The sequence below is a fragment of the Dipodomys ordii genome, unplaced genomic scaffold (assembly GCF_000151885.1).
Source record: "Dipodomys ordii isolate 6190 unplaced genomic scaffold, Dord_2.0 Scaffold61, whole genome shotgun sequence".
Taxonomy (NCBI): domain Eukaryota; kingdom Metazoa; phylum Chordata; class Mammalia; order Rodentia; family Heteromyidae; genus Dipodomys; species Dipodomys ordii.
This window is the reverse complement of record NW_012267277.1, coordinates 703388-721356: the sequence shown is the minus strand read 5'-3', so window position 1 is coordinate 721356 and position 17969 is coordinate 703388. Positions and strand designations below refer to the sequence as shown.

The window sequence follows — 17969 nt, the reverse complement described above, 5'->3', positions numbered from 1 at the left end:
TCAAGGCTAATGCTCTACCACTTGAGCCACAGCACCACTACCAGCTTTTTCTGCTTATGTGGTGCTGAGGAATCGAACCCAGGGCCTCATGCATGCAAGGCAAGCACTCTACCACTGAGCCACCTTCCCAGCCCCTTACTTCTTAACTGAGTATAAGTTTCCATAAGTTTTTCTTTCTTTGTATATATAAGTAATTTCTTTCTGTCTGTAAGAAGTTTTTCCCTCCATGTTTTGAACTAGTTTTAATTTTATATTAACTGATAAACATTTGTAATTTGAATAGATGGAGTTATTTTGATTCAGAAGCAGTGAATGATTGTGTCAGTTGAAAATTGTTTATATTTAGTGAATGAGATAAGTGTCTCCAAAAAGGGGAATAGACTAGGTAAGAGGTGACTTTAAAGTGGTATAGGTTTGGAAGTGGTTTTACAGTTTAACTTTTGACAAATGTTGAAGCATGCTTTTAAATAAATAATTTTTTAGTAAGTAATGAAGTGGGAAGAAAAACTGGGATCGCTTTTTGGAGAATATTTATAACTAAGTAGTTAAACACTTTTCTGAAGCATCTTTTTGATTACGCTCCTATTTTCGTCTTCCCAAAAGTTTTTCTTGATCTGAAGTTTGATAAATTAACAAGATTGAAATTTAGTATATTATATACAGAAATATGAATTACTCAGAGCTTTTGTAATTCAATTCTCAAGTATGACTTTCTCAAGTATGAATTTCTTGGGCAGAAAGTTCTCAAGTATGAATTTCTTTTCTAGCAATCGCAGAGCCTGTTTTTGCTGTGGTCAAAGCTGACTGATAGACTGTGGTTTAAGTCAACTTATTCAAAAATGTCTTCAACCCTGCTGGTCGAGACAAGAAATCTTTATGGGGTAGTTGGAGCTGAATGCAGGTTAGGCATCTATTAAACATCACAGAACAGGTTAGACTGTGGTTTGAAGTAGTGGATATTTCCACATGTTTTAATTGAGTGTATGTGCCTAAGTCTTCAAAAAAAAATATTGGACTTACTACCAAGTAAGGCTGTTTGGTTCCAAAACATACTTTTCATTTTCTTCATGCTATTTTTTTTCCTAAGGGGATAACATTTAACAGAGCAATTTGTTTCACTAAGTGAATTAGTTCTGTTAAAATTTGTATTTATAAAATTTGGAAAAGTTAATGTTTACCTTCCTATTCAAATATCCAAATTGACCACTTTTTCTTTTGGTTTGTTGGGGGGTTGGACTCTAGGCATGGGCACTGTCCCTGGGCTCTTCAGCTCAAGGCAAGCCCTCTACCACTTGAGCCACAGAACCACTTCCTATTTTTTGGTGGTTAATTGGAGATAAGAGTCTTCATGGACATTCCTGCCCCTGCTGGCTTTGAACCATGATCCTCAGATCTCAGCCTTCTGAGTAGCTAGGATAACAGGCGTGAGCCACCAGTGCCCGGCAAAATTGACCATTTGTGTGTGTGTGTGTGTGTGTGTGTGTGTGTGTGTGTGTGTGTGTGTGTGTGTGTGTGTGTGTGTGTGTGTGTGGTGTGGTGTGTGGTATGTGTGTGTGTGTGTGTGTGGTGTGTGTGGTATGTGTGTGTGTGGTGTGTGTGTGTGTGTGTGTGTGTCTTTTAATTTATAATGACTGAGTGATATGCCCTGGTCATTTAAGACTGGTATGTTTCTTGGCCATTTATTTTGTTAAAAACTGATTTTCCCAAAGTATTGGGAGAATTTATACTGAGAATATATATATGTATATATATATATATAGTGTGTATGTATATATTTATACATATATGTACACATATATAATTAAAAGAAAAAATTAAATGAAACCTTTTTTATTAAAGTCTAGTTCTATAGTTTTTAATACCTAAAGATTTTTATCTTTAAACCATTTGCTATTTTTGTTAGATTATTTTCTAAAATGTTATTTTACTTTTTCACTAATACAGAATTGAATCGCATATTGAAAATAACTTGAAAGTAACTGAGTTGCTAAACACAGCTTTCTTACGAGATCTTTAATCCATCAATATATGTTAATTCCAAAATGTAAATATTTCAGGTATAAACTTGGTTTAGAATTCATTCATGAAATGATAATTAGGTGTTTGGCCAGTCCCTCTTCCCTTTGTTTCTGTCTGTTTCTGCTTTTTTCCTTAGGTCTGCACCTGGTCAGCATTTGGCAGGATGGCAAGTGGAGGAGCAGCAGGGTGAAACTGACACAGTTCTGGTGAGTTTCACTTTGCTGCTCCTCCTGATTCTCAGGGAAAGAATTTTGTTAGTTTCTATTGGTAAACTTCCATCTCCAAATGAATCCTTAAGATGAGGTGCTGACAACATTCCTTTAAGACTGACTCTACTATTTGTATGTGTTCTACCTACTCCAGTCTGCAGCAGCTCTTTGTGTTGGAGTTGGGAGTTTTGCTGATCCAGATGACCTGCCGGGGCTGGCACACTTTTTGGAGCACAGTAAGATCTTTTTTTTTTTTTTGGGTCCGGTCGTGGGGCCTAAACTCTGGACCTGGGCGCTGTCCCTCAGCTCTTCAGCTCAAGGCTAGCGCTCTACCACTTGAGCCATGGTGCCACTTCCGGCTTTTTTTTTATGTGGTGCTGAGGAATCGAACCCAGGGCCTCAGGCATGCAAGGCAAGCGCTCTACCACTGAGCCAACTTCCCAGCCCCACAGTAAGATCTTGTAAATTATCATTCCCTGGTGTGGCATTCTTACTCTTTCAAGTTTGTATAATTTTATTTCAAAGATAGTAGTTGGTTGGATAGAAGTATATTTAACAAGATAAGAAATTAAAATGAAAATTGTTATTTACAAATAGCATAGGAAGAGAGAGGGAAGATTAGAATGAAACCTGTTTTAAAATATATACTCATAGCTAGGTACTGGTAGCTCACACCTGTAATCCTAACTACTCAGGAGTTGGAGATCTGAGGATCACAGATTGAAGACAGCTTAGGCAGGAAAGTCCATGAGATTCTTATTTCTAATTAATTGCCAAAAAGCCAGAAGTGGAGCTGTGATTCAAGTGGTAGAATTCTTGCCTTAAGCTGATGAGCTCAGGGATAGTACCCAAACCCTGAGTTTAAGCCCGGATTGGAAAAAATAAAAAAGTATATAATTTATTTAAAAAATATAGTATATATACTATATGCTATGTAATACATTATATATAATATATACTTATTTATATAATCATTGTTCAGGTATGGTTAAGTCAACAGATTAGGAAATATTTTGTAGGAATTCAGTAGTCTTTGTTGGGGTGGTATTACTCAAAAAAATAAAGCCCAAACATGTCAGAGCATCAGAAATACAGAAAATGAAAAGGCATGTTTAGTATAAAAACAAAACAAAATAGAAGCTTTGTTTCTATTTTATGAACAGTTTCTATTTGATTATTTTATGAATATACCTAAATAAAATCGATGTTGGTATTACACAGTTGCAAAAACTTAGTGTCTATTTGCTTTTGTGAATTGATCATTTTTGATATTTTCTTAGCTATTGAGAGTAAACTTCTAACCTAAGACGTTTTATAGTAGCAGTTTACATTATGCTTATGTTTAACTTTAACCTTTTTATAAATAAATTCTATGTCTTTCTCTAAAAACTAAATGCTTGATTTTTCTTAAGATAAAAATAGCATATGACTATTATAGAATGGGTAAATATCAATAATAAGAGTAAGTTTTAATCAGACATAATCATTGTTATGTTTGGTTTATTTTCTTCTGGTTTTCTACACATGTAAAAGTTTATCTTTGACAATAAAAATCCAAATACTGTCTATTTATTTGTGTTATGTGAATTTCTGTTCTTTTCACTTAGTGGTATTCATGGGTAGTTTGAAATACCCAGATGAGAATGGATTTGATGCTTTCCTGAAGAAACATGGGGGTAGTGATAATGCCTCAACTGATTGTGAACGTACAGTATTTCAGTTTGATGTCCAGAGGAAATATTTCAAGGAAGCCCTGGATAGGTAACGGAAAATATATTTTAATTTCAATTACCTAATATCATTTTAAAAGTAGAAATCTTGGGCATGTTTTATGGTTTTTCTTTCAGTGGAAAATTTGATCTAATTGTCACGAGTACTTACTTGGAAAAAGGAACACACTATTAAATAGTGTTCTGTAATAATTTACTCCTTGTATTAAAGATGAAACTAAAGCTTCTTTTTTTATGGAGTTTGACCTTAGGGCCTTGCATTAATTAGGTAGCAACCCTACCTCTAATGCTGCCTGTACTCCACCTTGAATTACAGGCCTTTACTCTCCTTTGGTGGCTGTTTCGCTTATGGCTGGCATTCTACCACTATAGTCAAGCCTCCAGTTCAGTTGTTTTGCTGGTTAATTGTAGACAAGTATCTCATAATAATTTTTTCCCAGGCTGGATTCACATCTTAATTCTCAGATCTTAGCCTTCTGAGTAGCTAGAATTATAGACACTAATCTCTGGCTTGCAGTTGGTTTTTTTTTTTTTTTTTTTCTAATTTTAAAACATGGAAAACAGAAGCAATAAGGGACAAGCTGGCTTCTGTTTGTTTTTCTGGGACTTAAATTCAGGGTGCTGTCCCTAAACTTCTTTTGCTCAAGGTTAGCACTCTACCCTTGAGCCACAGTGCCACTTCTGGCTTTTTTCTGAGTAGTTTATTGGAGATAAGAGTCTCATGGGGTTTTCTCTCTGGGCTGGCTTTGAACTGTGATCCTCAGATTCCAGCCTCCTGCATAGCAGGATTCCAGGCATGAGCCACCAGTACCCAGCTACTTTCTAATTTTATAGTCTAGAGATAACAAGTTAACATTGCATATATATTGTCTGTATTTTCATGCCCGATTATTCTTTGAACTGATTCTTAATTTCACATTGTAATTGGGTAATGATTTTTGTTGTTGTTGTTGTTGGTTGTGGGTCTTGAACTCTGGGCCTGGGTGCTGTCCCTGAGCTCTTCAGCTCAAGGCTAATGCTCTACCACTTGAGCCACAGTACCAGTTTTGGTTATCTGGTGGGTGGTTGGAGATGAGTTTCACAGACCTTCCTGCCTAGGCTGGCTTTGAACTGGGATCCTCAGATCTCAAGCCTCCTGAGTAGCTAAGGTTACAAGCATGAGCCACTGGCACCTGGTGTAGTTAAACTTTTTAATACCAAAATAACAAACAGAAGGATACAGACAAAAGTATCAAGAAGGCAATGTAAATGGTGCCTGGTAGTCTATTTCCTGTAAATTTGGAGATCAGGAATAATTTGAGGGGACAGTTAGCTAATTTAAACCTCACATAATGACTACATGTTGCTCTTGTTTCAGAGTTCTTAGGTTGTAAGGTTCACAAACTCAAATTGTAAGAAATCTTGACACAAGTCAAAATTGTGCAGTTTTATAGCCAAATATGAAAAATAATGAAATAAAAAGCCTACTTCACTAGAAAAAATAATAGAGTGCTATGTTTTAAATAAATTCTGACCATTTCAGAGTTGATGAAATTTGGTACAAAATTGTTACCTTTTTTTGGTCAGTCACCATGGGGCTTGAACTCTGGGTATGGGTGCTGTCCCTCAGCTCTTAAGCTCAAAGCTAATGCTCTACCACTTGAACAACAGTGCCACTTCCAAGTTTCTGGTGGTTATTAGAGATAAGACTTTCCTGCCCAGGCTAGCTTTGAACCGTGATCCTCAGATCTCAGCCTCCTGAGTAGTTAGGACAGGTGTGAGCCGTTGGTGCCCAGCTTGTTACCTTTTAAAGAGGCTAATTCTAAACATTTTTTGGCCTGAAGACTGTTCAATAAATAAGAATGTAACCTCACATTTACTTCAAACAAATTTTTTGTATATGTGTTTATCATGCTGGGTGAATTAAACCCAGAGCCTCAAACATGCTAGGCATGTACTCTACCATTAAGACATTCCCCTCCTCCTCTCACATATTTATCTCTACTTAAAAACAAAGAAAGGTAGGTGCTGGTGGCTCATGCTTGTGATCCTAACTACTCAAGAGGCTATGATTCAGAAGATTGTGGTTTGAAGCCATCGTGAGAAGAAAAGTCCCTAAGATTCCAGCTCATTTATCCAGCAAAAAGCCAGGCTGAAAGCATTGTTCAACTCATCAGTGTCATCTGAATTTAAACCCTTGTATTAGCAACAACTCTCCCTTTAAAGCCCCAAACAACTGCAGCAGTAAGAAGAATACTACTGCATTAAATAGTAGGAGAAATTAATGAGGCCAAATAAATATATACGATAGCCAGACATGATAGCGTGTTCCTATAACTTCAGCACGTGGGAGGCTGAGACAGGAGGTCAGCCTGTGATACATAATAAGACTGTATAAAAACAAAAATAATGATAATAGTGTTAAGAATTTTAGGTCATTCTAGGGTATAGAACAAGGCCCTATATCAAAACAAATCATATCATAAATAATAGTGGTAGACTATTACATATTACAAATACTGTAATAAATATTATAATCTACACTAATTATTCAATAGATAAAAGGCCAATATCTGGAATGTACATAAACCTAAAAAAATTAAGCAAGCATACACAGCAGAAAGAAACTAATTAATATACACATACTAAGCAACAAGAAAAACAATCTGATCAATAAATGGGCAAGTGAACTGAACAGATAGTTCTCTCAAGAAGAAATACAGGGGCTGGGAAGGTAGCTCAGTGGTAGAGCGCTTGGCCTTGCATGCATGAGGCCTTGGGTTCGATTCCTCAGTACCACATAAGCAGAAAAAGCTGGAAGTGGGGCTGAGGCTCAAGTGGTAGATTGCTAGCCTTCAGCTGAAGAGCTAAGAGACACTGCCCAGGCCCAGAGTTCAGGCCCCACAACTGACAAAAAAAAAAAAAAGAAATTCAGCCTGGCACTGGTGGCTCACTCCTGTAATCCTAGCTACTCAGGAGGCTGAGATCTGACGATTGTGGTTCAAAGCCAAGGGCAGGAAAGTCTGTGAGACTTTTTTTGTTGTTGTTGGTTGTGGGGCTTGAGCTCTGGGCCTGGACACTGTTCCTGAGCTCTTCAGCTCAAGGCGTGTGAGCGCTCTACCACTTGAGCCACAGTACTACTTCAGTTTTCTGATGGTGAATTGGAGATAAGAGTATCAGAGCCAGGCACCCTGGTGGCTCACACCTGTAATCCTAGCTACTCAGGAGGCTGAGATCTGAGGATCACTGTTCAAAGCCAGCCCAGACAGGAAAGTTCATGAGACTCTTATCTCCAATTAAACACCAGAAAACTGGAAGTGGTACTGTGGCTCAAGCGGTAGAGTGCTCACTCACCTTGAGCTGAAAAACTCAGGGATAGCACCCAGGCCCAGAGTTCAAGCCCAATGACTGACAACAAAAAAGAAAAAAGAAAAAAAAAGAAATAAATATAGCTAATAGAAACATGAAATGTTCAACATTGTTATTTGGGTGCTGGTGATTCACATATATAATTCTAGTTACTCAGGAGGATTGAGATCTTAGGATTCCCATTCTAAGCCAGCCTACACAGGAAAGTCCATGAATCCTTTTATCTACAATAAACCACCAAAAAGCTGAAAGTGGAGCTGTGGCTCAAGTGGTTGAGCACTATTAGCCTTGAGCAAAATGTTTCAGGGAAAGTGCACAAACCCTGAGTTGAAGCACCAGGACCAGTACCAAAAAAAAACCAAACAAAAAAACAAAAATTAAGAGCTAGGGAAGGGGTAATGTTATCCAAAAAGAAATGTATGCTTTACCTGACATATGTAACTAACCCTTCTGTACATCACCTTTATAATAACAATAAAAAATTAAAGAAAAATGTTCAACATGGTTAGACATAAAGGAAATGCAAATCAGAAGCACACTTAAGTTCCATCTCACTCCAGTCTGAGTGACAGACATCAAGAAAATAATGAACACTGTAGAGGGTGTTGGGAAAGAGGATCCCTCTAACACTTTGGGAAATGTAAACTAGTTTAGCCTTTGTAGATCTTCTTTAAGACTGCCACACGTTTATTGGACATACACATGAAGGAGAATAAACATGCCAGAAAGACACCAGCACATCTGTGTTTATTGCAGCACTATTACAACAGCCAAATGATGGAATCAGTTGATGTACCTATCAACTGATAAAGAAGACGTTTATGCACACATACCTACCATGGAATATTACATAAAGAAAAATGAAATCATGTCTTTTGCAGGAAAATGGATACAATTAGAGAACATCATACTGAGAGACATAAGCCAAGCTCAAAAAACTAAGTATCATATGTTTTCACTTATGTGGTAGCTAGACCTAAAAGACATGTATTCATGGACATGTGCATTTGTGTGTGTATCCATATACATAATTATTTATACAGTTAAACATAAAGTGTAGAGATATAACAAAGAAGTCCTACCCCCTTGTATAAATAATATAAACTAATAAAATATAGAAGTCTGCATAAGAGCAACAGGAAATGAAGTGATTACTATAACTCGGGATAACAGAGAAAAGGTTAAGTGCCAGGTGTTTGTAGGATGTATATTGAATATTTGTCTTTTTTTTTTTTGGTTTTGGTTTTACCTGGGAGAACCAGTCAAGGTGTTCGTATAATCATTAGGTGTTCGTATAATCATTAGGTATTCATCTACATCTATTTTATGTACTAATATGAGTTTTCGATATCACAATGAAAAAAATAAATTTACAGACTATGATACAAAAGCACAGACTAATAGGCTTTATATCCCACAATCACATGCTTGTAAACTAAGTCTCCAACTCAGTAAAACCACTTAAAAATATAGATGTTGGTCTGAGAATAGTGGCTTATACTTATAAAAATCCAAAGTACTTAGAAGGCAGAGTTCAGGAGGATCACAGTTTGAGGCTAGCTTAGGCAAATAAATTAGCAAGACCCTTAATCTCAACAAGGAAGTTGAATATGTTATCCAAGCTATGTGGGAGGCCTAGGCAGAAGTATGGAGAAGGATAGGCAAGAAGGATAGAAATAGGTGCAGGGTGGCCTGGACAAAAAAATGTGAGAGTGGACTTGAAAAATAAAGTAAATAGAGTGGGGGTTGTGACTCAGGTGGTAATGTACCTAACTAGCAAAGGTTAAACCTTGAGTTTAAACCCCAGTTCTGTTTTTTAAAAAAGTTAATTGATGTAACTAAACAAAAACTGATAGGTGTTTCTATTTTGTTTTTTTTCCAGATGGGCCCAGTTCTTCATTCATCCACTAATGATCAGGGATGCAATTGATCGTGAAGTTGAAGCTGTTGACAGTGGTAAAAGAAGTGCTTCATGTCTTACTAATCGTACCTTGTGATTTTTTTTTTTTTCTTGGTACTGGGGATCAAACCCAGGATGTTGTGAAGCTAGGCAAGCACTTTGTCACTGAGCTATATCCCAGCCCCACATTTGTGATTCTTTACCACCAACCCATAATGGGTTATATTTAAATGGCAACATTGAAATTGGTATGTTTGTTCCTGAAGTCAGTAAATGTCTTACTCAAATAGATATGAAATATCTATTTAGATATTTCTTACTAAAAGGATATAATGAGTCTTAGCTTATTCATAAAGATTAATACTAGGTGTTGAAACTTTAAAATTTACTTATTATTTTTGCATAAAGAGACATTTTGTCCAAGGCTTCATTTTAAGTATACTGTCTTGCTATTTATTTTATTTCTTTTATTGTGAAAATACTGTACAGAGGGGTTACAATTACATGGGCAAGATAATGAGTACATTTCTTATCAAGCATTGTAGCCTCCTCCTCCTTTGTTTTGTTTCCCCTTCCCATCCTCCCCCCTCCCCCTCCCCACCCCCGCACCAAAGTTGTAATGTTCGTTTTCGACATACCGACTTGTACTTCTCATTGTTGCAATGGGTCCTCCTGTATCCCTATTTGAAAGATTTGTTTTTTTCCTTCCCCTCCACAAATTATACCAACATCAAATACAGTGAAAGCAGGGGTTATACTGTGGGGGAGCTGTCTTGCTATTTATATACTTTATCCTTTGTTACATGTTAACCTGTGTGTGTCTGTACATGCTTTGTGGCTTAATTTTTTTTAGTTATAAAAACAATTGTTCAGAGCTGAAGGTGTGGCTCAAATGGTAAATCATCAACTGAGTAGCCAAGTCAAGCAAGTGACCCAGAGTTCAAACCTGGGTACTAGGGGAAAAAATGTATTATCTTTATAGATTTAGAAATGAAATCTTTGGGGGCTGGGAAGGTGGCTCAGTGGTAGAGCGCTTGCCTTGCATGCATGAGGCCCTGGGTTCCATTCCTCAGTACCACATAAGCAAAAAGAAAAAAGCCGGAAGTGGCTCTGTGGCTCAAGTGGTAGAGCGCTAGCCTTGAGCTGAAGAGCTGAGGGACAGTGCCCAGGCCCAGAGTTCAGGCCCCACGACCGGACCCCAAAAAAAAAAACTGAGCTATACTCCAAACTCCTTAACTTTGCTAGGTAAAGATATGAGAAGAACTCTGTGCTTTTACAGGGTGAGGTTCATTATAGCTCTGTATTATAAATATTCCTTAATTATACAGTGCCAGTAAATATCACCACTGAAGATTAATTCTGCTAGTTTATTTTAGCATAAGAAACATGGTACTGGAGCTGAGGTACTAACTTTAGTATATTACAATTGTTTCTTGCATTGATCAGTTTTGGTCTATTTTATTGAAGAGTGTATACATATTGTATAAGCATTTATCTGAACAATCCGGATAAGTCTGTTCACCATTCTTCCATTTTCTTGCATATATTAATAACAAGCTTATATAACTTATCTGTAAAGTTCAGGAACTTGAGGAGAGATTATCCTGGATTTTCTGAAGAGTCCCCTATAATCATAAATCCTGCTATACTCCTTATGAATGAGAGAAAAGACTACTAGAAACAGAGATCAAAGAGAAGATTCTATACTGCTGGCTCTTAAGATAGAGAATAGGAGCTGAGGGTCTGTGGCTCATGTCTGTAATAGGAGGCTGAGATCTGAGGGTCATAGTTCAGAGCCATCCCTGGCTGGCTGAAAGTAGAAGTGTGGCGCTAGTGGTGGAGCATCAGCCTTGAGAGAAAACGCAAAGCAAGATTGTAAGGCTCATTGTAAGGCCCTCTGTTCAAGCCCCAGTACCAGCACATCCTCAAAAAAGGTGGAAAATGGAATATAGATGACATTTAGAAGCTAGAAAAAGACTAAGAAACATTCTCCTGCACAGTCTTTGACTCTCCTACTCTTTTCTAGGCTCTTTGAGAACTGTTGCTTGGCTTTTCTAGCAGTGTAGAATCTCTTCCTTGACCAATGAGTAGATTCTCTTGCCTCTCACTCATAAGGACTCAAACAATTATAGTAGAATCCTCTGGGTTCTTAATCATATCTGCAGTGTCTTTTTTTTACTATCTTCTTTTCTTTATTTTTTTTTGGGTCCGGTCGTGGGGCCTGAACTCTGGGCCTGGGCGTTGTCCCTCAGCTCTTCAGTTCAAGGCTAGCGCTCTACCACTTGAGCCACAGTGCCACTTCCAGCTTTTTTCTTTTTTCTTATGTGGTGCTGAGGAATTGAACCCAGGGCTTCAGGCATGCAAGGCAAGCGCTCTACCACTGAGCCACCTTCCCAGCCCCTTCTTTACTTTTCGTAGTGGAATTATTTTCGTAGGTGCTGAAATTGACACTTGAGGTTAAAGAACTCAGTTACAGAACCAGTAATTATCCCAAAGATCTGTAATCAATAGTGATTGTATGACACCAAGAGCTATACTCATACATACATAATACTTCTCAAAGGTCTTATTAGACCTTTTCAAAAATTATTTTTCTGGCCTGGAGTTGTTAACTGTTAGAGCGCTTACCTAGCATTTGCAACCCATGAATATGATATGATCTCCAGCTCTTGGACTAGGTCCTGAAGGTAGGTAGTGGGAAGAGAATCTTGCTTCTCTTTATCCTGATATCTTGCCTGAGCTCTGTTTTGACTTTGACCTTTGTTCTGCCATATTGGCCTTTTTTAAATTCAATTTTGCTTTCTCAATTCTATTTTTTAGAGATACTAGCATTTTCTACCCTCCTTTAGAGTTGAAAATTCTTTATTATTAATTGTTTTTTCTTGTTGTGGGGTTTGAACTCAGGGCCTAGGCTCTGTCCCTGAGGTCTTTCACTCAAGTCTACTCTACCACTTTGAGCCACAGCACCACTTTTGGTTTTCTGGTGGCTTATTGGTGATAAGAATCTCATGGACCTCCCTGCCTGAGCTGGCTTTAAATGTAGATCCTTAGATTTCAGACTCTTGAGTAGTTAGGATTGCAGGCATGAGCCATTGGTGCTCTGCCTTCCTGTTTATTTATTAAATATAGATTGAGTCATCCTCTGGCCTGAGTTACCCCTGAGAAGCCTCTATAGTATCCATTGCTAACTTACATTATGTTAAAATCTATTTGTTGATTAATTGCTAATCTCCCCTTTTAGAATGTAAACTATGTAAGTGCAGGTTTTGTTTTTGTTGTTATAATGGGATATATATATATATATATATATATATATATATATATATATTTTTTTTTTTTTTTTTTTTTTTTATTGTGAGAATACCGTACCAGAGGAGTTACAATTACATGGGCAAGATAACGAGTACATTTCTTATCAAGCATTGTTGCCTCCTCTTTGTTTCCCCTTTCCAGTGCAGAGTTTTTATTTATATTTCTATTCATGTAGCAATTTTAGTAGTATCTGATGTAGAGTGGTCAATAAAGTTTTTTCATTTTATTAGCATATATTAATTCTACAAAGAGGTTTCATTATATTTCCATATATGCATGTAATGTACTTTTATTAAATTTACTTCCTATGTTACTCTTTCATAATTCCCCTTCCACCTTCCCCTATAGTAAATATTTTATTCTTTTAATTTCCTATAAGCTTGCTTTATACAGAGGGGAATTTCATTGTTGAATTTGCACACATGTAGTATTTTTTGAAAGACCATATTTTATTTAATCCTTATAAAATCATTTGAACTAAAGTCTATTTTATACATTAAGAAATGGAATTAAGAATGTTAAATATTTTTTCTCAAGATTTTACAGCTTAGTGGCAAAATTGGAATTGTAGCTATCTCAGTTTGTTTGGGATATTACTGTACCAGAATACAAAGACTAGGTGTTTCATAAACAACACAAATTTTATTTCTTAAAGTTTTGGAGGCTGAGAAGTTGAACATTAAGGTAATGGCAGATTTGGTGTCTGGTGAGGGACTGCTTCTATTAAAGTCTCAGATGGCAGAAGGATGAGGGAGTCTTTTTTTTTTTCAAAAGATCTGGACCCGTACTTGAACTCTATACTTGCTGCTTTCACTCATTGGTTAGTACTATACCACTGAGCCATGCCTCCAGCCCCGGGAGGGGGGGAGAGCGGGGCAGGGGGTGGGTCTGGGGGGCCCTAATCTCATTTTTCCCTTCTTGAAAGGACCTAATCTCATTCTTGAGGGCTCTGCTGTCTGTCTAACAATTACTTCCCTTTAGCCCACCTTCAAAATCCTTCACATTGAAGATTAGATTTTATTCTATGAATTTTGGGGAAATAGGTATTATTGCATTAGAAAAAATAATTTTTTCTTTTTTTTTTGGTCCAGTCGTGGGGCCTGAACTCTGGGCCTGGGCACTGTCCCTCAGCTCTTCAGCTCAAGGCTAGCGCTCTACCACTTGAGCCACAGCGCCACTTCCGGCTTTTTTCTTTTTGCTTATGTGGTGCTGAGGAATCGAACCCAGGGCCTCGAGCATGCAAGGCAAGCGCTCTACCACTGAGCCACCTTCCCAGCCCTAGAAAAAATAATTTTTAACTTCAAAGTGGTTGTTCTTAATCATTATAGTTTTTTATCAGACCAGTTGACTTTGGAGGTAATTTATATATATATATATATATATATCCCATTTCTAGATATAAGTAATGTAATTTAACATTATTAGGACTTCCTTCAATGAATGTTTAGATATAGCAACCTAGAGCTAAAAACTTCAGGTCATTATCTATTTTGTTGAAAGATAAGAGAAAAACTGAAAACATGGTTGGTTAATTCACAGTGACAGAATAAATGGTAGAGCCAAGCTTAGTTCATGGAATTGCTAACTTCAGTCTTGCAACATAGAATTTATAAAGTTTAACCCTTGTTACTGCCTTGTTTCCAGTCCTGTAAGCTTCAATTTCCAGATAATAAAGCAGATTCTGGAATTTCATTTTATTAAAAATGTTTCTTTAAAATTGGCAGAATATCAACTTGCAAGACCTTCTGATGCAAACAGAAAGGAAATGTTGTTTGGAAGCCTTGCTAGATCTGGACATCCTATGGGAAAATTTTTTTGGGGTAAGATACTAAATAATTCGTCATTATTTCATATTTTCTAGGTAAGGAAGATTGAGAATAAGAAAAGCTGATTAGAAAGCCCAGTGTGAGCCAGGCACTGGTGGCTCATACTTGTAATTCTAGGGTTAAGTTTAAAAGCCAGCAAAAAAGTTGGACTGGTGGTGTGGCTTTAGTGATAAAGTGATAGCCATGATTAAAAAGGCTTAGTGAAGCCTTGAGCAAAACAGCTCAGGGACTGTGCACAGACTCTGAGTTCAAGCCCCAGAAACACAGCCAGACACGTACCCCAAACATTTTTTTTAAAAGTCTGGGTAAATATTTTGGCCCTAAGTTCACATCTGGGTCCTACACAGAACACATACAAAAAGCTGGGTGTGGTAATGTATGCCTATAATCTCAATAGGGTGGCAGGTACAAGAGATGAAAAGAATTTCAGGTCAGCCTGGATTCTGTCTTTTTTTTTTTTTTGGTTGGTTGTGGGGCTTGAACTCTGGGCCTGGTCATTGTCCCTCAGCTCTTCAGCTCAAGGGGAGCGCTCTACCACTTGAGCTACAGCGCCACTTCCGGTTTTCTGGTGGTTAATTGGAGATAGGAGTCTCATGGTCTCTCCTGTCTGGGCTGACTTTGAACCGCGATCCTCAGATCTCAGCCTCCTGAGTAGCTAGGATTACAGGCGTGAGCCACCAGCTGCCGGCTCTGGGCTCTGTCTTATGAAGTCCCTCTAGCCTGACCTCTGATGCTTCTCCCGGCTAAATAAAATTATAAAGCTAAATACCTTTTACTTTCTAGGGTAGCTAGATAACTTTTCAAATAATGACTTAAAATAATGTTCTCTAACATTGGATATAGCGAGCATGGAACCTAACATTTTCTGAATGCTTGTTAGGTGCCAGATAATGTGCTTAACACTATGTGAAATTTGTCCACTATCTCAATTTTAAGAGATAGTTCCCATTGTCATTTCCATTTAAAGGGAAGTTGCCTAATTTGCTTCAGTCTCACAAGTGGCAAGTATTATATACAAAATTTGAATTTGTTTTTCTGATTGTAAAGTCTATATTTTTCCTTCATCTTGTATTTCCAGATCATTCCAGAAATTCAGGGATGATTAACTGTGACTTAATTTTGTTTAACTGGTAGGTTTTGTAACTGGTATCTGTTTTGCTTTTTTTTTTTTTTTGGTGCCAGTCCTGGGACTTGAACTCAGGGCCTTGGACACTGTCCCTTAGCTTCTTTTGCTCAAGACTAGCACTCTACCACTTGAGCCACAGTACCACGTTTGAATTTTTCTTTTTATGTGGTACAGAGGAATCGAACCCCAGGCTTCATGTATGCTGGGCAAGCATTCTACCACTAAGCCACATTCCCAGCGGTTCCCACCACTCCCTCCCCCTGCTTTTTTTTGGTCGGTTTTTCATAATGGCTTTTTATTGGTGGTAAAATTCAGCTGTGCCTTAATGTTAATTCTGTTGACCATAGAGTTAGAAAATGGGATTAGTTGACCCAATGCATATATTCATTTGCTGGATGTTTTGCAATATTTTGTACAATTTATATGCATTTTACATGACATTTTCACTTAATGTTTTATTTTTAAGAATTTGTAGAATATTCATATAATAATTCAGAATCAGGGCTGGCAAAGCGCTTGCCTAGCAAGTGCAACATCCTGGGTTCGATCCCCAGTACCAAAAAAGAAAAGACAAAAAAAAATACATTTAATAATTCAGAATGAAAACATGAATTGAATACTATTAGATAAAAGCTGAGGCTATCACTGTCTCTTATTGAGACATTTTCTACCAGATATTAGTTTATTATGTAATAAAGTTTACACTAGAGGCTTCTTATTTTGACATTAGTATTACATATTAGTTCAAAATTCTTCTGTTAGCTTGTGTTATTTCACAGGCCAGGTAAAGTACCAGAACATGCACTGTTGGTACAGAAGATGTTTAACAAATAAATGCAGTTACTTCTATAATTTTTTCCATCTTTTTACAGGCAATGCTGAAACTCTCAAGCATGAACCAAAAAAGAATAATATTGATACACATGCCAGACTGAGAGAATTCTGGATGCGTTACTACTCTGCTCATTACATGACTTTAGTTGTTCAATCCAAAGGTAATATTATCTGTTATAGCCCTTGGATGTGCACTTGACAACAAAGTTTGTTTGAATTGTACTGGTGCACTTGCACTTACACACAGCTTTTAAAAAATTTGCTTTTACATTTGTTAAAATATGGCAATTCCACATATGACTTGAAAGTTAATTTATAATTGTGTTTCAGATGATTTAATATGTATGACTTTAGTTAGGTATTCTATTTTCAGTTTTTTCCTCCAACAGATATGAGACCATATTAATGCTTACTGCAAAAAAATTTGAATGAGCAAAGAGGTTTTGAGAAACACATATAATTTAAATTCCATAGATTTTGGAATTTTAGTGTTTATTTTACTGTATGAAAGTCAAACATTGGTAGCTCATTCCTGTAATCCTAGCTACTCAGGAGGCTGAGATCTGAGGATTGTGGTTTGAAGCTAGCCTTGGCAAGAAAGTCTGTGAGACTCTTATCTCCAGTTAACCACCAGAAAACTGGCAGTGGAGCTGTGGCTCAAAATGGTAGAGTACTAGCTTTGAGCAAAAAGAACTCAAGCCCCATGGCCGTCAAAAAAAAAAAAAGTCAAACATCTTTATAGTTTAAAATAAATTTAAAACTTAATTAGTTCAATTTGCATTTTTGGAGGGTTCTAGGGCTTGAACTCAGGATCTTTTTCATGATAAGCTTGTATTCTATTGCCATGCTATACCACTGGGCTTTTTATTGAGAATCAGTGAAACTTGTGTGTCTGGTGGAGCAAATAAATGCTATTAAGGGACAGTTCACTTTTTCATCTTGTGATTTGCTAAGATTTCAAAATTTATGAATATATAAAAAGTAAAAAGAGATAGAAATGATATATGAAACATAAGACTTATAGGCTAAAACTTAAGTATTGTTGAGTATCAAAATGTAAAAAAGTATGTATAAGTAGAGTGCTTGTGGAAGTTCAAAAAGAAGAGGGTTCTATGTAGGGTGGATTATTCTTGGGAAAATAAAAAACTTCTTAAACGGTGTACATTTGGAAATGGTATAGGTTGGAATATTCTTGTCTCTTAGCCTTTCACACTTGTGTGCTTTTTGAAACTTGGCCCATGAGAAATAAAAAACTTCAGCAAAATTTTAGATGTTAAAGGTTTTTAAAAGCCTGTTATCTTTTTTTGCTATTCAGTACTGGTTAAGTACTGGTAATAATGTCCAAATAAAAAACATGTCTATTTCATAGCTCAAGATTTGTAAAAAATTGAACTGCCTTTCTACATTGAATAACAATATTGTGTATCCCTTTCTTCCTCTGCTTCTTTTTAAGAAACACTGGATACATTGGAAAAGTGGGTGACTGAAATCTTCTCTCAGATACCAAACAAGTAAGATATTTTTTATAAATCACACATCTTTAAACTATTCTGAGTTTCAAGGGTTTTTTCCTCTTGTTTCTTTCTTTTTTTTTTTTTTGGTCAGTCGTGGGGCTTGAACTCTGGGCCTGGGCTCTGTCCCTCAGCTCTTCAGCTCAAGGTGAGC

The 17969-nt window shown here is 36.9% G+C and overlaps 1 protein-coding gene across 1 annotated transcript in view; it reads left to right on the top strand.

Annotated features, from left to right (window-relative positions):
• Nrd1 (nardilysin (N-arginine dibasic convertase)) overlaps positions 1-17969 on the top strand; it is a 70182-nt gene that overhangs the window by 15158 nt on the left and 37055 nt on the right. Inside the window, exons 3-10 of the mRNA XM_013022270.1 lie at positions 768-901; positions 2156-2225; positions 2383-2464; positions 3836-3989; positions 9189-9262; positions 14243-14338; positions 16343-16465; positions 17758-17815. Of these exons, the coding sequence (XP_012877724.1) occupies positions 768-901; positions 2156-2225; positions 2383-2464; positions 3836-3989; positions 9189-9262; positions 14243-14338; positions 16343-16465; positions 17758-17815 (791 nt within the window). The remainder of the gene's footprint in view (positions 1-767; positions 902-2155; positions 2226-2382; positions 2465-3835; positions 3990-9188; positions 9263-14242; positions 14339-16342; positions 16466-17757; positions 17816-17969) is intronic.